Source organism: Petaurus breviceps, unplaced genomic scaffold (genome assembly GCF_028583685.1).
Source record: "Petaurus breviceps papuanus isolate PSGF00001 unplaced genomic scaffold, PetGlider_PUasm1.0 99, whole genome shotgun sequence".
In the NCBI taxonomy this organism is placed as follows: Eukaryota; Metazoa; Chordata; class Mammalia; order Diprotodontia; family Petauridae; genus Petaurus; species Petaurus breviceps.
In genome coordinates, this window is record NW_027187465.1 from 20923127 (window position 1) to 20946174 (window position 23048).

At 47.8% G+C, this 23048-nt stretch overlaps 1 protein-coding gene across 1 annotated transcript in view; it reads left to right on the plus strand.

The window, feature by feature from the left end:
* The window catches only part of HECTD4 (HECT domain E3 ubiquitin protein ligase 4), a 159495-nt gene that overhangs the window by 125745 nt on the left and 10702 nt on the right, over positions 1-23048 (plus strand). The window contains exons 55-67 of the mRNA XM_069081884.1: positions 2759-2919; positions 4846-5027; positions 6360-6565; positions 6862-6992; positions 7879-8084; positions 10606-10788; positions 11706-13009; positions 14242-14449; positions 17010-17233; positions 17345-17496; positions 18567-18673; positions 20536-20659; positions 22262-22452. Of these exons, the coding sequence (XP_068937985.1) occupies positions 2759-2919; positions 4846-5027; positions 6360-6565; positions 6862-6992; positions 7879-8084; positions 10606-10788; positions 11706-13009; positions 14242-14449; positions 17010-17233; positions 17345-17496; positions 18567-18673; positions 20536-20659; positions 22262-22452 (3379 nt within the window). The remainder of the gene's footprint in view (positions 1-2758; positions 2920-4845; positions 5028-6359; positions 6566-6861; positions 6993-7878; positions 8085-10605; positions 10789-11705; positions 13010-14241; positions 14450-17009; positions 17234-17344; positions 17497-18566; positions 18674-20535; positions 20660-22261; positions 22453-23048) is intronic.

The window sequence follows — 23048 nt, forward strand, 5'->3', positions numbered from 1 at the left end:
TAACTGGCCATGTAACCTTGAGCAAGTTACTTAACCCCAATTGCTTAAAAAAAAAAAAAAGAAAAGACACATGCTCATCTTCTCCCCATTGCCCATTACAGGTGGGTGATTATGTCATTTCATAACTGAGGTAAATGAGAGGTAAATTGTTTAAAAATCAAAGAATCAAACTAACAGCATTTATCAAGTGCCTGCCACGCTCAGGATTCTGGGAGAGCTGTGAAGGTTAACTAAGCCCTTCCTTATAGCGTATTGCCTCACCATTGGAGAAGTCAGTGCAATGTGAGGGGAAGGACTCTGGAACAGGGTCTCTAAGAGTGGACTCTGCTTCTGACTCCCCCCACAAGTCTTAGGGCCTATTGCAGGTCTCTCCACATTCCCAGACCAGAGATTTGTGTTTGGTAAAATGATGGGACTGGAATAAATGATCTTTGAGGACCACTCCTGTTCTAAAGTTCTGTGAGCTCTGAGCGAAGTATTCAGATGCAGTCCTGAAGAAGAGTCTCTGGACTGGCCTTGAGGCTCTGCTGACTGAGCCAGGCTGCCTAATGGACCAGGTCCCCTAAAACACCCTTGGAAGAAGTTAGCTCTCTTAACCTCCGTGGAGTTTAATGCAGTCTATCTTTCAGGCAGACCGTCAGGCCTGGCAGTAATGAGCTCTGTCTTAAACACAGAATTGGGCCAGCTCATAATTTCATCTTGCAACTTTAAATCATTCTGATACTGGTGACTAATAGATCACACTAACATGTCTTCCTAGCAGTGGAAATTCATGAAATATAGAAATCACTTATAAATAGAAAATCATGAAAATAGCATTGCATGAGAAGCTATCATTTAGTATTATTTCTTGAATGACTTGGCCTCCTGTGTTATATTCATTTCTAAGTATAGTTGTATTTATTATTTTACTCCCTGGCATTTGAATCCCAAATACATTGGTATAATTACATTCTGTGACTTAATGATCCCGAGATAGAGATGAGTCATCAGACAGGTACCCAGTTTTGGGAGCATCAGCAATGTTAGGAATATGCCTCTTGGCCTTATTGTAAATTAATAAACTCCACTGGCTCCCAGTTCTCTCAGGTGAAAAAGCTCCTCTGCCTGGTATTTAAAGCCTACTGCCACCTGGCTCTAGTCCATCTCTCCGCGAGCCCAGCTGGCCTCCTGGCTGCTTCCACCCATGATGTCCCCTTGGCCATCTCAGACTTACCTTTTCTTTTTCTAATTCTTTAAATTTGTTTATTTTTAGTTTTCAACATTCATTTCCACAAGATTTTGAGTTACAAATTTTCTCCCCATCTTTCCCCTACCCCCCACCCCAAAATAGCCCTCCTACTAAATATCCCTTCCCCCAATCTGCTCTCTTTTATATCCACCCCCATCCCCCCTCTGACTTTCTAGTAGGGCAAGATGAATTTCTATACCCCAGTGCCTGTATATCTTATTTCCCAGTTGCATGTTAAAATATATATATATATATATATTTTTTTTTTTTTAAACATTTAATTTTAAAACTTTGATTTCCAGATCCCTTCTTCCATTGTCACCTACCCCTACTGGGAGGAAAAGTGATTCAGTACATGTGTAGTTATGCAAAACATTTCCATAGTAGGTATATTGTGAAAGAATGATTATATTTCCCTCCATCCTATCCCACCCCCCACTTATTCTATTTTCTACTTTGACCCTGTCCCTTTTCAAAAGTGTGTACTTCTAACTACCCTCCCTCCCCAATCTGCCCTCCCTTCTATCATCCCCCCTCTTATCCCCTTCCCCCCTACTTTCCTATAGGGTAAAATACCCAGTTTAGTGTGTATGTTATTCCCTCCTTAAGCCAAATTCAATGAGAGTAAGTTTGATCCATTCCCTTTCACCTTCTTGCTCTTCCCTGTTGTAACAGTTTTCTCTTGTCAGGCCCACCTTCTAACCTGTCCTGTGTTGCCTCTTCCTTCCCTCTGCTTCTTAGAGTTACTGGTTTCCTCCAGACTCCACTGACCCTGTGAGACCTCTCCTGATCCCTGAGCTGTTGGGTCTCCACAGCAAAATGGTCTCATGCCCATCCATTGTTCCTCTTGTATGGAACTTCTATGTGTACATATTGTCTCCCTTGGTAGAGCGCAAACTTCTCAAGGGAAGGGACTTTCATTTGTTTTTGTGTCTTGGTGCTTGGCACATAGTAGGTGCCTAATAAATGCCTGTGGATTGCTTCCATATGTAAACAGTAACATATAATTGGCACTTTTTAAAAAGTTTAATATGGTTTGTGAAGAGACATCTTAACAACTTAAATTTATCTCCATGGCCTGATCAGATCTGTTTAGATTTTTAGACTATCCATTGGTATGTAACCAAACATATTTAAATTTCTTCTGATCATTATATTCTTTTTTTCCATTTCTATTTTAAATATATACAACTAGTATTTCAACCATATTTTATCTAGAAGATTAATACATTCCTCATCTTTTTGAGTCTCTATAAAGTCTCAGTGTTGTGTTTTGCCCTTTAATAAAAAAAAAGCAAACATTTAGAAGTATTGTGTATGGCATTTTTCGCAAGTATAATATACTGTTATCTACCCTTTCAAATCATTTACTTGGTAGTAAAATAGCTCTGAACCAGCAATTGACTGCTACACAGAATAGGAATGGAAGGTTTGGAGAGGAGAATAAATGTGCATATTTTCAAACTTTGTAAATAAAATCAATATTCAGGGGGAAAAAACCAACAAATTATTTTATTATTATTGTAGGTAAACGAACTGGTGCAGGTGGAAACTTACCTCCGCAGTGAAGGAGTCTTGGTGCGGTACTGGTATCCTATTGACATGTTAGAAAGGCCTCCTGCAGGCTATCGCAGGACTGCCACTAATGGCCTCGTTACGCTGGACAACACCAACATTCAGATTCACAGGTAACTGAAAATTCTTTTAATCAGAACTTTCATCCTAGGTCATAGGGTTCAGGAACCTGTGGCCTTGAGGCTACATGTGACCCTCTAGGTTCTCAGGTGCAGTCCTTTTACCAAATCCAAATTTTAGAGAACAAATCTCCTGAATAAAAGGATTTGTTCTATAAAACTTGAACTCAGTCAAAACGCTGTACCTGAGGACCTAGAGGATCATGTATGTCCTTGAGCCCATAGTTCCTCGTCCTTGATGGAAGGTCAGTATAGGACTAACCATCCTGGGAGGTTCTCCTCCCAATGCCATTTAGTTCCTAAATCAATCAAGAGCTTACTGAACACCTGCTGTGTGCCCAGCACTGTGCCGGGAACCTTGGGGGGATTACAGAAGAATGAGGAGGGGAGGCCTGACTCAGCATGAGGGGCACATCCATCCAAATGGGTAGCTGCACATGCCATGTGTCTGTTACCCATGGCAGCATTTCATTGTGTGCTAGATTCTTAACTGTTTAACTGTTTACTAGCCTTAATAGAAAAATATTCCCCAGATAGATCTCTGAATCTCAACATGTTCCTGCACAAAGTGCTGAAAGCTTTTCTACTAGTAGATCTTTTGGGTTTATTATTGATAGAGATCCATCATGAAAGAAAACAGCTGGTTATCGATAGGCAAAATGTGCTACCAATCTGAAAGAGATTCAGACAGTTTGAGGTAGCATCCACATGCAGGGTGTTGTTACTGTCATCAGTAACATGCTGGCAGCCGCAGAGGAACATAGTGACATAGTACAGATGTACTCGATGCTGTCCATTGGGCAGTGCCATTGAAGACCTGGCCAGCAAGAAGAATGTGTATGTTTCTGTGCTTTCCAAAGAGGGCTTTTCTTTTCAGTAAACATGAAGGAAGCTGCACCAAAAGAGGCTTCTGGAGCTCCTTTCCTAGGCAGAAAATACTCCATTGCTAGGTGAAACTTAAACCAGAAAAAGAAAATCACCGAAAGATGACGATTCCTGTGTTTGTCCTGTCTCTGTGCCTAACAGTCTCAGTTCTTTGAAATTGGGGGTGAAAGGATTGAAAGGTGGGGAGCATTTTGATTGAAGACCTAGCGTTTGTGCTCCTTTCCTCCATTCTTGACACATGCACAAACAGCTGTACCCAGAGAGAAGGGAGACATCAGTTATTTCACCTGTCTTCCTAACACATCTTCTAAGTCTGCTTTGATTGTGTCTCTGCATTTCTTGCATATTAATAGTCAGGACCATCCAAGGACCAAAACCTTTGTGGTGTTTTCGTGGCTGCTGGTCCCTAACAGAGGCCAAGTGCTCTTGCAGTAAATTTAATTTGGGACACTCAAGAAATATCAGTAAATAATGACCCACTCCCCCATGGCCTCCAGTGGGACTTTTGGAGACTTGAGAACTGGCGCACATTTTAAAGGTGCCTCTGAAAGACTTTTTTGTGTAATTTCCACCTCTAAAAGGTTCGCTCTTTGTGGGTGGTTAATAAATAGAGCCTAGGTGCAGTCTAGCCCAAAGCTTAGGTGCTGATGAGGCAGCAGCACTTTAGGGAAGGAGACCCAGGCCAGGTGAGACATCGTTGGGCATTAATGAGTCATTCACCAAAGCTCCTGTTCTCTGCTTCCTTTGATGATTTTAAAGACAATGTCCTGGGGAACTGAAATCTGGGATCCTTTGGGCCCCACTTGGCCCCTTTGTTTTTGCAGTCACCTCTGACCATGCCCCCTAGGAAGTGCAGAGAGCAGCCAGCCCCAGGCCCTCATGGGCCCAGGGTTCTTTGGTCAGAGTGAGAAAATGGCTGCCGTAGTGACACCAAGTCATTGGGTGGTTTGGGAGAAACAGCAGCTCTTGGGGTCTGGGATTGAGTTGGGGAGCAGGAGACTTGCATCCCTCACATCCTGTGTTTCTTCTTTCCAGGGAGCTGCTGAGATGCGAGGCCTCCCTGGCCAGGCTTTACTGTCGCATGGCCCTCCTCAACATCTTTGCCCCGAAGCTGCCTCACCTGTTTACTCGTCTGTTCCACATCCCTGCCATGAGGGACATCACCCTGGACCATCTGCAGCTCCTGTCCAGTCAGCTCCTTGCTCCGCCCCTTCCTGGTAAAACATCACTTTGATCACACAGTTTCCCAGTTACTGTCACACACAGTAGGCCTGCTGCTGCACCCTGGTCAACAAATGCCTCTCCAGACTCGTCCCAGGTCACAGGATGATCCCATGCCCATCCTCCTTGCCCTCTTTGAGATGAGGAGCAAAGTCTGAGCGTGCGTTGAGAGGCTCCAGTGGAGAGACTGTCCTGAAGACTTAACCTTTCCAAATTGTCGTCCTTTATTTTATCATGTGAAGTCGGCCCTAACTCTTTAAACTTCTACCATTGTTAGGTGCCAGGTGAGCTTCTTAAAGTTCTTATGGCTCAAAGAGAGACTAGGAAGTATCATTCCTTATCCAAACGATGACTAGCCACAGACACACTCTTCAGTATTATGAGAGAGAGTAAAATTTCCCACTGTGAAGAGCTCACTGGAGACAGGCCCTTTTCACCCTGTGACTTCAGGCAGAGCCACGTTTAGGGAGGCTATCCACATATCCTTTTTTGGGGGGAAAATGCCATGATTCCTGCTTGGGTGTTTGGATTAAAGACCTTCCAAGATAGGACTGTCCTGGCAAATGCTGCTTGATTCTGCTCCCCAGCCCCAGGCAAAATCCAAGAACTGCAACCATCCCTCTCTCCTTCCTTTCCCCCCCCAGCTACCCAACCTGACCTGTGCAATCTGCCTTCTGATCCCTGCCCCTGCTTTACCAGAAACTTGGAAGAGGATCTGGGAGGAGGTTGGAGGAGGTGCTGGGGAGGGAGTCACACTCAGTAGAACCTTTGGTCGGCTGGATGCGCAAGTCCACGCTTCATTCGGGGCTGCACCCAGGGTAGTTGCCTCCTCTGTCCCCTCCCCACAGTAATGACGTCCAACACAGGTGCATGTGCAATGTCCCCAGTGGCTCTGGGCCTTGTTTGGGATTCCTTTTTTTTGCTTTTTGGAGGGCAATTTGGGTTGTGACTTACCCAAAGTCGCACGGCTAAGTATGTGTGCCAAGTGTCTGAGGCTGGATTTGAACTCAGGTCCTCCTGACTCCAGGGCCGATACTCTCTTCACTGCACCACCTAGCCGCCCCTTTGTTTGGGATTCTTGTGGGCTGAGATTTCCTTGACCTTTCGCTGCCCCTGGGCTTTGAGGCATTAAGTCGTGCTTGCAGATCTTCTGAACTCCTCTCAGAATCCTCTGGTTGGGGGAGGGAAGCCAAGCCTCTTGGTACCTTCCAGATGTTACTGGTTTGGGCGTGCTTTCACATTTAGCCTCCTGAGCGAGTGAGGGTCCTGCAGCTACACCCACTGCCCTGAGCTCTGCAGTCAGACCCTGTCTGATTTCCTGTTTGCAGATGGCACCATCAGCTCCAGCGCTGTCCTTTTGGCTCAGTCTCTGCAGCACTGCACGCATGGCCAGAACTGTTCTGCAGCAGACCTCTTCTACCAAGGCAGCTCGCAGACAGTCAGAGACTGGCTCAATGTTGCCATCACACGGACCCTCCAGCAAGGAGAAGAGAGCCTTTTGGAACTAACAAGACAGATCTGTTCTTTCCTGCAGGTAAAAAAAATATCTTTGATGTACCTTTAGTGTGTGGTCACAATTTTAAAATAGAAGACATTGATTTGCTAAAAATTGTGCTCATTTTATTCTTAATCGACTTCCTTTCCTCTTCTCCAGGTCCCTTTGTGCCTTGTTACCTTGTTTCCCTGTTCCTGTAGTGCCCTCTGCTCCTACCCCACCTGCTGCCAAGAGACTTCTTATCCTTTCATTTCTGTGCCTACCATGAAAGGATGATGTGCTCCCATTTCTTTTGTGTTAGCCTGTGGTTTTCATGATTAAATGTCTCTCTGCAGACAGCCCCAGAACAGTTTCCCTCAGAAGAATTCCCAGTTTCCGAGTCCAAAGTCAATATGGATGTTAACTTCCCTGGGGCCGCCTTCGTTGTGGTGTCTTGTAAAGAAAGTCAGTCTGGCTTCCGCAAAGAGTAAGTGGCCCTTGGTCAGGTAGAAGGCCATGGAGAGGGTGGGGGGAGATGGAGCTTGACAAATGTAGCAAAGAAACACACTGACTGTCTCCTGCACCCCCGCTCTTCCTACATCCCCTGCATTTCCCAGGTGGTCACTCCCTCCTCTCCCCGATCCGTGGATGGCCCAGAGAGCCGTCCCTTATGATGAAAAAGGAAAAAAAGCAATTTGGCAATAGAGCCCCCCAAATAGAGGCAGGCTTGGCATTCTGTGCCTCCTCGCTTTCCCAGCTCAGGCACCTCCTCTGGGCTGGCCTTCGTGCTTCCACCACTCTTGGCTTTGATCCTTGGACTCCTCGGGGGGGGGGGGGGGGCTGTGCTTTGCTGCTCTTGGAGCACCTTGTTTACCTGGGCCTCTTAGGTGACTGCACTGATTCACATGAACCTCCCTCTGCTTCTCTCTGCTGTCTCACCTCTCAGTAATACTCCATTACATTCACGCACCAGAACTTGGTTCCTCTTTTTCCAGTTGATAAATCCAGGGCATTTACTTTGGGAAACATTTCTTTCTGACAAAGAAATAATCATTAATAGTACTAGTAATAATAGTAACAACAACCACCACAGACATTTATACAGTACTATAATGTACAAAGTACCTGCCAGCATGCATTTGGTCCTCCCAGTAGGTCATTAAAGATCATTAAAGTAGATCATAACCGACAGCAGTCAGGACTCCACCCTGGGCTTCTGACACGGCATCTAGTGCTCTTTCAGCTGCTCCACCTTTACCAAAGATTCCATGAGCCAAACCTCTTATCATCATCTCCATTAGAAACCCCCTGTGGTTCATGCCCACTGTACATGTGGCCAATTCCTCCATCACTGCTTGTTCTTTCTTTCACAGCTCCTCCCTGTACAAGGCTCCGTGGGCCCGAGTTCTCTTATATGGGCTAGGCCACAAAGTGAAGCGTAATGGCCAGCTCAATCTCATCGAAGCTGTCTGCTATCCACGAGATGCTTCTCCAACCAACACGGGGCTCACCCCGCCTCCAACCACCAACCAATATCCTTCTGTGATCATAGCAACCGACAAAGTCCACATCAAACTGGGTAAATCTCTTGATTAGCTTATAGTGACGAAAGATTGGAAATCATTTCTCTGCTTTTCCTTTTATAAAATGGAAGGGATTTTTCTGCCTTGCTGAGTCCATCTCCCACTGGTAAAGAAAAGGTCTGTTCAGTGTTGCTTCAGTATGGTACACTTTGGAGAATTGCATAGTTGTGCAAAGGCCTGACAGGTGATTGATTCACTGTTTGGTGGTAACAGGGATGGTATGTTTCTTCCCATACATAGATTGGGATGGTTAGATTTCACCATCCAAACTGGGTTTCATCCAGTTCTCATCCCTCAGATGTGCTGTGATTAAATTGGGCCCCCAGGGTATAGGCCAATGAGAGCCACAGAAACACGCTCAGATCCTAAGTAAGAAACAGCTCTTGGGCTGTTTTCATTGGAAAAAGTGGTGTGTCCTGTCCCTCCCAGCATCTTGATTAAAGCTGCTGTAGTTTCAGGGCTTGAATCCAGTTTTAGGTGACAAGGAAGTCCATTTAAATTTGGAGGGTGTTGCTTGCTGCTTGTCTCTCTGCACAAGGTGCTGTTTCTAGGCAGACGATGGAGGAGGAGGGGCCTTTGGTACCAGGTGCTCCAGCACCAGGCGTCCCCACTAAGAAAAGGCCAGGCAGGCTCACTGTTTTCAAGTGGAATTATACACTGAGCTGAAGAGTTCTCTGTGACCATTTGTAAGTCATTCGAAGTCTACTAGCTTAACTTTAAAAATTTAGTTTAAAGGCAAAGGACCCCTGGCCCAGTGCAGTGCTGCTGCTCTCGCCTTCTTCGTGAGAGCACTCAGGCAGAAAGGCAGGCCTGTTCCCAGAGCCACCTCCTCACTGTGCTTCTGCTGAACAGCAGTACTAACTCAGTGTATTAGACAAATGGGTCTTCCGAGCTAGAAGGGAACCTTCGAGATCAAGCAGTCCAAAAGTGACCCTCTGTCCCCTGTTTGAGGCAGCTCAGCCTCAGAGATGTTCTGTGGCTAGTGCCCTTGGCTCTGTAGCTAACAAGTAGCCATGTCAGGACAGCCTCGGACACTGCTGCAGAGCACTTACCTCATCACAAGCTTAGAAGGAAGGAGTGCAAGTGTTATTATCCGCACTCAGGAGAGAACGGAGGCGCACAGAGTTCAGGTGACCCAGGGTGGTGTCATAGCTCGTTAGTGGCAGGGCCAGCCTTCAGTCACCCCTGGCTGCTGAGTTCTCCTAGCTCAGAGCTCCTTTGACAGCACCTCTCCAAAAGGTCTCAATCAGTGGAGTGGCTGGCAGCCATCTGGAAAAACTGTGGGGATGGCTTGTGTTCATATATCAGCAGAGAGTTGGGGTATCCTTTTAGAAGAGAAAAAAGTGGTCTTAGCTTCCAGAAATCATTTTTACAAGTACAAGTTACCAGATAGCAGTTATCTAAAGATATGGGGTGGCAGGACCTGCAAATTCAATTTGGATTTCCAGGCAATGGGATAGCTGCAAGGCACGTGCCATCTTGGGCTGCAGGAGGGAGGCCTAGTGTCCAGACCAGGGAGATGAGAGTTTGGTTGTCCTGTGCTCTGGGGCAGATGAGCACTAGACTCCTGGGTCCGCTTGGGGCACCATGCTTGGAAAGTGCCTTGGTAAAATGCAGAGCTTCCAGAGGTTGGCAGCCAGCATGGTGAACAGCCAAGGAGGCTTGAAGGGGAAAAAAGGAAGGGTAGTGTGTCAGAGAGAGCCCTTGTTCCAGTCCCGCCTCTGCCACTAACTAGCTTTCAAGGCTTAGAGGAGACCTGTCAGTTCCCTTCCCACCCTAACTGCTGTTCTCAGCCTTAGGACATAGGGAAGGAGGGAAGAGCAGCTTTTGAGTGTTTGGGAAGCCCTCATGTGGATGGCAGAGTCAGCTGGCTCTTCTGGGTCCCAGAGAGCAGAGCTTGGAGCAGTGAGTGGAAGGGCAAAGAGGCAGATTTAGTTTCAGTGCAAAAAGCTTCGTAAAAATTAAACCTGTCCCAAAATGGAACCGTGGCTTGGCTGTCCCTTCATCAGACATCTTCCAGAAGATCCTCAGTATAGATGTATTCTTGCTTCAGCACTGCTTGGAGGAAAGAGCCTTAGAGGCCCCTTCCAGCTCAGAAGTCCTGGCAGTCTGGCGACAGCAGTGCATGGTTCATTTGCTGCGGGCCGTGGCCCTCCCAGCTGGCCAGCTTTCTGCCCTCAGCTGCTGTGTTTATACAGTCTCAGAGCATTCATTTCAGGAGGGGGGATATTCTGGGCAGCATCTCCTTAAAGCACAAGGTAGAACTTATGTTTAGTTCACTAAGACAAGTTTTGTTTCTCAGTGATTTAAGAATGTTGTCTCTAACTCACTTTTACCCTGCTTCCCCATCTTCTGCTGTCCCATTTGAAAGGAAATTGTGTTGGCTTTCTGTGTTTTCTCCCGTTAGTAAAATGGTCACATTTGTCACCATTCTCTCCAGCTTGACTACTACCAGTTTCATACATTTATCAAAATCAAATGCTAATCAGTGACCTTCCTTCCTGGGGGGTGTCCTAGGGGTCTCTCCCCCTCCGGGAGCTGTGCTGGTGTTGCATTCTCTGCCCCTGGAATTCCCATTGGCTATGGCTTTCGCGGAGCAGCTCTTGTCTTGGAAATCTGAAGATGGTGAAGGGAAGTCGGAAGAGGAGCTTGAAATCATCATCCCAACTTCAGTTCTGCTGCAAGTGGTGGAGCTCCTAGGTGAGTGTAAATGCAAGCAAATGAGATGCAGAATAACAGTCCAGGCTGGTACTGATGCCGAGAGGACTGGTCTGAAAGCACCGTCCGAGCACGACTTCATTTGGGTCTCACAATAGTCCTGAGAAGCTGGTGCTTTGACTTTTCCCTTTTAATCTATGAGGAAACCAGTGCTTTGAAAGGTTAAGCAACTTGTCCTGGGTACCATGAGTAGTAAGTGTCCCAGCTCAGTCCCCGAGTTCCACACAGGTTTCAGTTCATGCCAGGCCCAGAGCCACCCTCTTAGGTGACACACCCTCCTGTTTGGTGCAGATGTCAGGCTGGGCAGAGGGGAGCCATGAAGAGCCCCAAAGCCATTACTTCTTTAGAAGGATCCTCACAGTTGCCCCAGGCTGCTTGCTATGTAAGAAGTTGTTTTCTGAGATTGGGGGGAAAAAAAGCAGAAGGAATCTTTGAGACCCCCAAGTTCAGCCCCCCTCATTTCACACTTGAGTAAATTCAGGTCCACAGGCGATGAGACCCAGCAGTGGCCACAGATGGTAGAGCTTGAACTCGGCTCTTTTCCCGGCACCACTGCTCTGGGAAGAACAGAAACCTCTCATCCAGCCCTGACCTGGACAAAGCTTTGAGTTCCCCTGTCCTTCGGGGCATCTGAGGCTGGGGGTGCCCGTTAGCTAGTGTTAACGTTGTTTTCTATGGATAGTCTTTTCAATCTTCCTGAGCTGCAATTTTGGTCTTAATGACTTAGAGAAGCTTGAGAAAGAAGTGGTTTCTGTGGCAGGTGTCATTTCCTGGGGGAGGAGACAGTAATGTGACGCCCCCCTGATGGGCAGATACCCTCTGAGCAGCAGGATGTGAACACCGGTCTCATCTGCTCACATTGTAAAAGCACCTTGATATGGACTTTTTTTTTTAAATAGGAAACTTCCTCTGGACAACTGATATGGCCGCGTGTGTGAAGGAGCTGATCTTCCATCTCCTGGCAGAGCTCCTGCGCAAAGTGCACAGCTTGGAGCAAAAGAAGAAGCCTTCGGGCCTGTCGTCCTCCATTGCCCTCCAGCTCAACCCCTGCCTGGCCATGCTCATGGCCCTCCAGTCAGAGTTGCACAAGCTTTACGACGAAGAGACCCAGACATGGGTCACCGGTGGCACCTGCGGAGGCTCGGGGGCCACTGGGGCCGACCAGGGCAGGTTCTCCACCTACTTCCACGCTCTGATGGAAGCCTGCTTGGCCGTGGCCGAGGTGACTCTGCCCATCAACATGAGTGTGACCTCGAGCATCATGGCCTCAACCAATGCCCCCAACCTCAGCGACTCTTCATCCTCGTCCTCCTCTTCCCCGGGGCAGACCCCGCAGAGCCCCAGCCTCCTGTCCAAGAGGAAAAAGGTCAAGATGAAACGGGAAAAGGCCTCCTCTTCCGGTAAACGGTCTTCTTCTCGAGCAGTGGAGCCGGATGCATCTGTGCTGAGTATTGGTGGCAGCAAACCCGAGGACATGCTGTGGTTTCACAGGGCCCTGACCCTGCTCACCATTCTTCGGCACCTCATCAAGAAAGATCCCCAAGGGCTGGGGGTGACCAATGATGCCATCGCCGATGCTTGCCAGGCCCTTGTAGGTCCCACAGCCCACAGCCGCCTGCTGGTCATCTCGGGCATCCCCACACATTTGGACGAGGGCATCGTGCGAAGTGCCATCCGGAAGGCTTGCAATGCCCACGGCGGGGTCTTTAAAGATGAGATCTATATTCCTCTGCAGGAAGAAGATCCCAAAAAGCCCAAGGACAAAGCAGAAGGAGGGGATAGTAGAACAGAGCTGGAGAAACCTGTGGGTTTCCCCAGTGCTGACAGTCTAGATGTCAGCAGCTCCAGCAGCGTCACCCCCGCCATGAGCGTCAGCGCGTCTGCCTCCACCAGCCAAGCCTCCATCTGCAGCTCCCAGGGGCTCTCACAGACAGTCAGCGAGGTCTCAGGGGAGCAGTTTCCTCCTGCTCTGGAGCTTGCCATTCCTCCTGGCTTGCTGGAGCCCCATGTTGTCTCCAGCCAGGAGAGCCTGGATATCTCCCTGTGTAGCACTGGAAGCTTAGGCAGCCTGGGGAGCCTGGGGGAGCCCATTGACAATGCAGAAGCAGCCTCCGTCTCTGACGTGGGGTCCATATACACGGTCACCTCGCTGGACAATCAGCCCCTCTTGTCTCGTCCTATCAAAGGCTTCGCCGTTGTGGAGGTAACAGCCTGGGCCTGGGTGTACAAACCACATGTGATTCTGCTCAGGGGTGAGTTAGTAGGAGAGAGATGGCGCAGCAGCAAGTGAGCATTTTATTGGCACTTGAGGGCATGCAGGACACACTGTAGGTGTTGTCTCGTGCAGGGTCACACCACTGGGAAGCATCTGAGGCTGGGTTTGAGCTCATCTTCCTGGGAAGAAGGCTGCTAGGTGATGCTGTGGACAGAGTACAGGTCCTGGAGGCAGGAAGGCCCGAGCCCAGATCTGGCCTCAGACACTAGTTCTGTGACCCTGGACAAGTCACTTCACCTCTGCCTCAGTTTCCTCATCTGTAAAATAGGCCTTATAACTGTGCACTCATGCTCATACCCACACACCACTGCCACCTACGCTGGGGGGAGGATTGAGTGAGATAATGATTCTCGAGCCCCTACCACAGTTGTTAGCTCATGGCAGATTAGTTCTTGTTGGTTGTTGTTGCTGTTATTGTATTATTATCATTCCTGACCCCCGGTCCAGTGCTGTGTCCACTCAGCCACTGTGGTGATGGGATAGCTTTTACAACAGTGTTGGCCCGAGTTGAGTTAAATGTTCTATGTTAAAATGCAGTAGAACAATACAGTCAACTATCACTAAGTGCCTGCTGTGTACAGATCGCTTGCCCAACAGGTATTGAGGGAGCAATACAAAATGTAGGTTAGAAACAGTGCTTTATCCTTAGGAAGCTGACAGCATTATGCCGTCCGTGCATCCCAGAGTCACCAAGTGAAGTGATCCATGACTTGTAAGGTTGGCCAGGGCAAGTACTGCTAATTGGAGGAAGAAGGGAAGGTGCTCTGGAGGAAGTGGCTTTGGAGTTGTGTTTGAAAGGGTGGGTCATGAATTCAGATAGTATACAGAGTGGAAGGAAGAGCCAGGCTCCCTTGGAGACACGTGCAGATCAGGCAGGACACGCAGATCACTCCAAATGAGAGCTTTGTCGTATTTGAACAGCTGAGCTAGTGTGCTCTACAGCAGTGCTAGGCCCTCTTGAGGAGGAGAGTTACCTGTATCACTTCTTTGTGAATTGGCTGACCTGCTACCCTGGGCGTAGATGGCCAAAAACCACCTTCAGTAAGGGAAAAGACAAGTAGCTAAGTCAGAGAGAGGGGAGGAAAAAACAGATCTCTGTGGCGCACTGATGATTGCTTTTCTGATAAAGCTCCGATTAACCCTCTTCATTATTCACACAGATACGTTCCCGGGCCAAAATTGAGAAGATCCGAGCAAGTCTGTTTAACAATAATGATCTGATTGGTTTGTCTAGCCTGGATGGTGAAGATGAATTAATGGAAATGTCAACTGAAGAAATTTTAACTGTGTCAACAGTAAACCAGAGTTTATTTGATACCCAAGGAAGCCCAGGGCTAGAAGACTATTTCAATGATAAATCTATTAAAGGTATGTTACTTGCTTGAAACACTTTCTAGGAGCTAGTTTTTAGCATTTAGTGGTCTGAGGTCAAGGTGTGGTGTTGGAATAACTTTTTTTCCCCAAAGTACAATAACCCTTCCAAAGACTGGGGTCAGTTTTTGCATGTCAGGAGTGTGCTAATATTTTTTTCATCCTGCTTCTGCTATAGAGAGAAATTGCTTCCCTGCCCAGGCTTCTAACCAAACCAATACAGCACAGGCAGTTAATCACCCACCCAAGAATAGATGCCCTGCAGGCTGCCTTAATGAGCCATTATAGTATCTGCTCTTACTTTTGGTCAAGGAGGTGTAGCTAGGTGATGTTCTACTGATTCTTCAGCCCATTTATTTTATTCTGTGCTCTAGAGCCAAAGGATAGAACCTTTTTGGTATTTCCCTTGCCATAACTTTGTTCATGTGCTTGAACATACTGATTCCTGAGCCTTCTCTTCCACTGAAACATTCCCACCTCCATGAGCCATTTTCTATCTCCTCCCATCTTCCCTGCCTGTTCCAGACTGCAGAGGTCAGACTGGACCCCCTGCTGATGACACTTCTGCCAACACTGGCTCTAACAGAAAGATGGCCCCCATGGCGATGGTGCATCCTGCTGCACCAACCCAGGCGTCCCAGCCACATGTCGACTGCTCACCAGTGGTCTCTTGGCCCTCAGTTTATCTTTCACATTTCTCTGTGACTGGTCTTTTCTGTCCCTTGCATCAATTAATTTTATATCCTAATAGTACTAAGGTAGAAACCTCATGTAACATGCATTTATACATAGCATTTTAAAAATCTAGTGAGGCTTTGCTTTAGTTGATATATATTCAGCATTTTTTAAAAGTGCATGCCCCACAGACCTGGACATGGCCCCTTGGTCCACACTGCTCATTCCCTTTGAATAGTCCTTTGTGCTGTTTATGCTGCATCCTGGCCAGGTTTAGGATTTTATGTCATTAGCAGCCTGTCTTAAGGGACACATTCACTGTGTCCCCTGAGAGAAGTAATAATGCTTAAGAAAATAATGAGGAGGAGGAAGAGAGATGATGAATTTTGCTGAGAAACCATGAGACTGCCTTTGGGGCCCCACAAGATGGTGCCAGAGAATCTTTTGCACCATTAGGAAAATGAAGCAAGCAAGAACACATACTGAAAGGCCAAGATAAACTTGTTCTTTAATGATCACATGTAATATTGTGAAATTAGAACAGTAACATCATGTAAGTTCTGATTTCTGTGCTGGCTACACCTTCTCTCATCCCCCATAGCTCACTGGTCAAGGTGGAGTAGTTGGAACACTCCGTGCTCCCGATGGCCATTTCTAGGCTCTCCCCTTCTCCTGTCATGTCCTTTGAGGCTCTTGCTGTTCATATCTACCACCCAATTAGCATCTCCATAGCTATTGTCTCTAGAACCCACCATCCCCCCAGGTTATTCCCCTGCCTTCCCTTGTCTTATAGACTTTTCCTCCTCCCCAGCTCCTGCCCTCATGCCAGGGGATTTCAATATACATATTGATTTTCCCTCACACTCCCAAACCTCTTAGCTCCTCATACTACTCTCCTCCCAGGAGCTACTCCTGCACCTAACCCTAGCCACACATGAAGATGGTCATAGTCTGTCTTGGCCATTACCCACAAACATGAAATACCTACATCCAAGAATTCTGGAACCGCCTTATCTGACCATAATACATTGACTTGTCACCTCTCTGCCTTTCCTTATCTAACCTTATTATATATAACATTCTCACTGTGATGTCCGATTCCTGGCCCTCCAGTCTCTCCCAGGCCACTTCCCCTGCACTAGCCAGTCTCCTCTTTTCTGCACCTTGACCCCTTGGCAAACCATTCCAGCTCCTCTCTTGAATACCTTAGGCCCCTTATCACCTCAGCATTACACCCAGCTAAGCCTCCACTTGCTCCCGCCATTCATCACCTTCATACTCACACACCTGCTGAATGCAGGTGGAGGAAATCATGCGGTCGGTCACTGCCTGGGTCCACTGCAGACTTTTGTTCCACAGGCTCAGCTGGGCCCTCATAGCAGATTGGCAATCCCATTCTACCTCCCAAGCACAAGTGTGACCATGTCACTCCCCTACTCCATAAACACTAGTGACTCCCTGTTACTTCCAGGATCAAATTATGAATGCTCTGTTTGGCATCAAAAGCCCCCCATAACCTGCCCCACCTCCCTTCCCAGTCTGCTCGCCCCTTACCCTCCCCAGCACACCATCTTCTATTTGTCTCAGGGACTGGCTTTTGCCTCTCTGTATCCCTGGTGCTTAGCACAATGCCTAGAACATGTTAGGCTCTTAATAAGGCTGACTGATTCATTGATTATTGAATTTTCCACAAATGTGATTACAATTGTGACTGTGTGACTTTCTGTAAGATTTCACTGTCCTTGCCATTGTCTGTATCAAATCTTTCTTAAAGATTAAATACTTTTCTATTATGTTCAGAAGTACTTAAGAGCAAACTTGCTAGCTTTTCCTGCAAACACCATGTTTATGCTACAGTTTTGTTCCTCTCTCTCTGTACCAGGAGAGAAGCTGGTGCCTGGGGCTCGAGAGGTCCTCACAGATATATTTAAAAGTTGTATCCACTCAGAGCAGATGCTCAGCCTGACGCCGGCCAAGCCGATCAAAGTCTCTGACATCTATCTCAGTAAGGAGCAGATCAATTCTCAGACTCCGGGAAACCTGCTCCATGTGTTCTTCACCAATGTGCGCCCCCCGAAGAAGGTGCTGGAGGACCAGCTCACCCAGGTAAGGCCACCCTCCCCAAGCAAGCAAACCCTGCTTGAGGGCTCTGCATCCCGGGGAGTGGGAGGGGGAGGACGAGAACTAACAGAGCTAACCACTCCTTTCTGTGGGAAGATTCTGAGGAAATACGGCGTGCCCAAGCCCAAGTTTGACAAGAGCAAATACAACAAAGCGGGCAAGGAACAGCACCCCGTGAAGGTGGTGAGCACCAAGCGCCCCATGACAAAGCCTCCCGCTAAGGAGAAGTCAGTGCTCAACAGTGTCAGGTGAGCACCCTGCCCCCCCCCCCCCCCCCCTCCCCCCCCCCCGCCAACACACACACATGGCCGAGCCTCCTTTGGCAGTGGAGAGGTTTTCTTTGTATCTGACACACACCCTAGCCTTCTCTTAATCATGCTGTGCTTGCATCTGTGAGTTCTCTGCTTTCTAGCTGGGTGATTGATACTTGGTTCAGCTGAGACATAGAGGAAAAAATGCGTCTATCTGGAATCACTAGAGTTGGGTCAGCAAGCATTTATGAAGTTCCTGCTATCACCCAGGCATCATGCTAAGTCCTGGGAATATAAAGAAAGGAAAAAGATGGTGCCTGCTCTCAGGGAACTTACAGTCTAACGGGGGAAACAACATGCTGACAGTTATGAACAGGCAGGATCATCGGCTGCAGAGAATTAGCAGGGAAGGCACAAAGATGAAAGGGAATCAGGAAAGGATTCTTACAGAAGGTGGCTTAGAACATTCTACAATAATTTTAGAATAACACGAACTTAGATTTATATAGTACTTTGTAAACACTTTCTCATTTAAACCTCTGAACTACCCCAGAGTGAAGTAGGCCAAGTAGGTCTTCATTTTACAGACAATAAAACCAATGCTCAGAGAATCTGGACTTGTCCATACCAAGGAAGTGACAGAGCTGAGCCTTGAACCAAGGCCTCAAGATTCCGATATTTTGTCTACTCTCGGAGCCACTTCTCCACGTTTTGTCATCCTCAAGTACATGGAGCTACAGTCCTCAGTGAACTGAGAGTAAAATGTTAGCTCTCTAGCCAAGGGTCCCTGCATAGACTAGGTGCATGGCTTATGTTGAAATGAACTGAATCGTCTGAATGATCATATAAAAGAGCCTTCTTATCAGACATAGATCAACAGGCAATTCTAGGTGTGTCTGAAAACATTTTATTCTCAGGTTCTTCAAACAGACTTAAATCAACTCTGTCTACATTATTAATTTTCTTAATACATCCTCTTCCCAGAGAGTACAAAGGAAAACCAGAAAGCTGGTTTTTTGTATCTGCTCTAGGCAGAAACAGTTTCATTCAAACATTTGGTTTTGTAGCAGGACGGCTTTAAGTGAGAAGAAGCCAATTGTGAAGCCCAAGTCACCAGAGAAGAGTAAACCTGATGAAAAGGACCCCGAAAAATCCCCCACCAAAAAACAAGAAGGTGAGGAGGGGAGGGGGCAAGGGAAAGAGATCAAAAGCTTTGGCTTTGTAGTATGTCTCTATGCCAAAGGGAGAGGGCCACGTGAGCCCTGGCAGACAGTGCTGTCCAGCTGAGGCATGCGCTTGTCCCTAGGACTTGAGGTCAGATAGTCAGATGCTGGGGGCCTTGCAAAAGGGATGCCCTATGAATACAGACTGATTTGTGGAGTGCCCGAAGCTGTCCAGGCTGTGGCAAGCAGCAGATTGCTCCCTTCCCTTTGGGAAGGCCTCTTGGTGACCCCTTATCAGCGATGTTGAGAAGGGGCTTTGTGATTCTGGTAGATTGTAAGCTCCTTGAGGGTCAGGAATATGGTTTGTCATCTTTGAATCCCCAGCATCTAGCAGAGTACTTTGCATATAATAGGTGAGCAGTTGTTGAGTGGAATCCTACTGGATGGTCTCTGAGATCCCCTCCAATCTTGAGATTCTCAGACTTCGCTTGGAAGTTTTCTTCTCAAGTTTCAAGAATCAGGAGGAGGGGGGGCGATTAGGTGGCACAGTGAATAGAGCACCAGCCCTGGAATCAGGATGATCCGAATTCAAATCCAGCCTTAGACACTTAACACTTACTAGCCCTGTGACTTTGGGCAAGTTACTTAACCCCAATTGCCCTGCCTTCCCCCCTCCAAAAAGAAAAAAAAATCAAGAGGAGGAGGATGCATTTTCCTAGACCTCATTCATTGCTTTAGGGCAACAGTGAATGTGGCTTTGTCTCTTCCTTCAGCACCATGTACAGGTCTCTGCATATAGTAGATATAACAAAGGTGGCAGTTTGTTGGATTGAATATTCTTAAAGATCAGAGCAAACTGTGTTAAGAAAACGGTTTGAGAGTTCAGATCTGGCTCCTAGGAGAGAGAAAATCTGAAGAGGAAAGAAGGAACTGGGAAAATCAGGCATTGGAACTGTTGTCCTTTTTCGACAGTGGGTAATGATTAGGTAGCGCTAATAGCTTCCTAATGCTCCCAGAATTGGGGGGAAAGTCTTAGTAAACCTTGCATCATCCCAACCTGGGTGTTATGGGTAGTAGATAAAGGGGAGTGTGGTCATGGGCTTACTTACTGAGGCTGCAAGCTGAAAAGAGACAGGAAACACTCCAATCCCCTGCTCTCCATGTGATTAAAATCTAAGAATGGAGGAGACAAGGACTCAGATCACCCATAGTCCTGCAGTATTTCAAGGCAGAATGGGGAGTGAATCAAGACCTGGCCTTGGAGCCAGGGACATGAGGGAAAAGTCCTCCCTCTGAACCTCTGGGTGCTCTAGGCATTCAGCACTGATGGACGGAGTCTCCTTATCCTGGACTTCCCTCTGCCAGTGAAATAGCAGCTTCTGGTCCCTCTCTGTGTATGGTCAGTGCCATGAGAGATGGATCTATCAAGATCATTAGGGATTTAGAGATGGGCTGATCAGGGCAGGCTTCATTAAAGGAGGGTAGTGTTTGAGAGATGGGCAGAGGTGGAGCAAGGACCTTCTCCCAGAATCTCAGAGTTGGAGAGAACAAGAGAAGCCACTGAGTCCAGCCTGTACCTGAACAGGAATTCCCCATACATCCCAGACAAATTGTCATCCAGGCTTCTTGCAAAGATTCCCAGTCAAGGGGAGGCCCCTGCCTGGGAGTACCAGCCACATGAGCAGGAGTGTGGAGGTGGGAAATGATGGTATGTGTTCAGGAACCACATGTGGCTTGAGTGAAGCAGTATTCTCACAAGGGAAGAGTGGGAGGTGATGATGGAAGGGAGGGAGGGCAAGAGGACGTGGGGGGATGGGAGGTGGAGTGCCTAGGGCATCTGGTGCTTGGCTGAGGACTCTCTGCTTCTCCCCAGTCCCTGAGGAAAAGTATCTGACCCTGGAAGGATTTCACAAATTTGTGGTTGATCGAGCCAAGCAAGACATCCGCAGTGTCTGGAGGGCTATTTTATCCTGTGGCTATGACCTTCATTTTGAAAGGTAGGTGGCTCACTTCTGGCTTTCCTGGACCAAGTTTTCATAAAACTGAGCTGTTGAACTTGGATGGTGTTTTTTCAGATGCCATATCATATCCCAAGTGAATTACTGACAGGAAATCATAACCTGCAGGAGCTCTCATGAGCAGTAGAGCCCACATTGACTCCCCCAGGCTGTCCAGTCCTCAGGGGCAGGGGGGGAGGGGCTCTTATTCTCCAGGCACCCCTGCCTCTGTCTCTTCTTGAGGATAGCTTCACAGTCGCTGTTCATCTTGGTTTCCCTCCTAGATCCTATTGACCTTTATCTTTAGCTGAGTAGGTGAATTTCTCCCTCATCATCATCTTTTTCCTCTTCTGTTCTCTAGTCTCGCATTTCCTAGATAACTGGCTGTCATCCTTAGAATGATGCCATATCTCCTGGCAAACAAGGGACAGATATAGGCAGAGAGGAGCTGTCTGTTACAGACTTGTACTAGAACTCACGCTGATCTTGCCCATTCTTGCCTTGCTGACCAGTTGAATCTTGTGGCTACCCTAATGTTGGATCTCCAGGGCCCATAGTCAGTAGCACCTCTCCTTTCTAGTTGGATGCATATTTCAGGCAGGAAAACCCTGCCAAAGAAATCCGCCCCACCCCCACCCCCCTTCCCAGGCCACCCTGCCACAAACAAGAGTTTTCCGAAATGAAAAATTACCATTGGCTTCATCTTGGCCAGGTTTCCTCAGAAACCTGTGCACTGTCCTCCAAAAGGAAGTGAGATTTCTCTCCTATTTCCAACAAGTATTCTCCTCAATCAAATACTCAGACTTGAGCCACACTGAGCTGATCAGGAGCTGGTTGACTTCTCCCACAATGGTTCAAAAAGAGACCGGTAGTTTGAACTTATTTGTGCATTTAAAGGAGCAGTTGTGTTTCTTTTAACTGAAGATTATATTTAAATGGGACAGAACTCAGACATTGAAATGCCCCAGAAAGTGACTGATTGTACTACACTAAGATAATCTGTCAATTAACAGAGCTTTGAGGTCTTCACTGCACTAAGGGCCTTGGGAAGGAAGGCCTCAGCTGACTCGGGACACTGCAAGTCAGAGGTATCTGCCCACATACCTATAAAGCAAGTGCATTTCCTACAGAGAGACAGACTCTGCCCTCCAAAGAGGCTTCCCCCTCTAGGGAGAGGACTGGGGCTCAGCCTTGGAGCTGCCCCCACCCACAGCCTGGCAGTGGCCAGGGGGATGAGCCAGCATTGGCATGGCTAGTCGCCCTCTCTGGGCTCACAGCCCAAGAGGCACTGGCTTTCCAGACCCCTCTTGCACTCAGCTTGATGCCCAGCTGCAGGGACAGCAGGCAGGCACCTTCTCTCCTACCAGGGCTCTGTGTCCTGTGTTTAGCATCGTGCTCAGGCCGGGGACTTTGGCTAGACTTCATTCTCTTAGAAAGGGAGGGTCTCCTGTGAAGCCCAAGCCCTGTGTTATGTACAGGGCCTCTTACCCGTGGCTCCAGGGCATTTCACAAAGCTCAGCTTTAAACTTGGTTGAAAGTCGTTCAAGGGAATCATCTGGACCTAAGTCTCAGCGCATGGTTTCTACCATTGTTGTTCTTTAGGTGTGCCTGCATTGATGCCAGACATGCACAGAAAACATCCAGGAAGTGGACCCTAGAGATGGATGTCGCGCTCGTCCAGTACATCAACCGCCTCTGTCGTCATCTTGCCATCACCCCTGCACGGCTTCACCCCCACGAAGTGTACTTAGACCCTGCCGATGCTGCCGACCCCAGAGTCGCCTCCCTCCTGAGTATGTGCACCTGGGAAGGGGCTCACACTGAGACTGGCTAGCCCGCTCAAGAATATTGCCCCTATGCTTGTGGTACTGTAGCAGCAAGCACCCCAGTGTCCCCAGGGTAGCTGCCAACACAGGTTCTTAGATCTGCTTCTAAAGGAAAGCAACTCAGAGTGGGTTAATAATCTTGCTTTAATCAATCAAACATATCATTTACCTAGTTCAGGGGAAAAAGGTCAGCACCCTGAACTTCAGAGTATACAGAGGTTCCAAGCAGACAAAAATACAGAGAAACAGATCAAGCAGACAGGCCTCCAACTGGCTGACCATTACATCCATACCTAGTCATAGTTACCAGAGGGGGAAGCACCAACATCTGGGTTTTCAAAGCCAGGGGGCTCAATGGCTGCCCAGGGTCTCATCTGGTCAAATCACACAACTCTTCTCAAAGTGAGTCCCAAAACAAAGCCTCCCATCAGGGTTTATATACCTTCTCCTGGCTCAGAGAATGTCACAGCCTCTTGACCCACTGCCCAGTCACAGAGTATCTCCTGAAAAACAAGCCTGACACCACAGGCTCCGGATGCACTTAAGCCTGCGGCAGGGAAGAT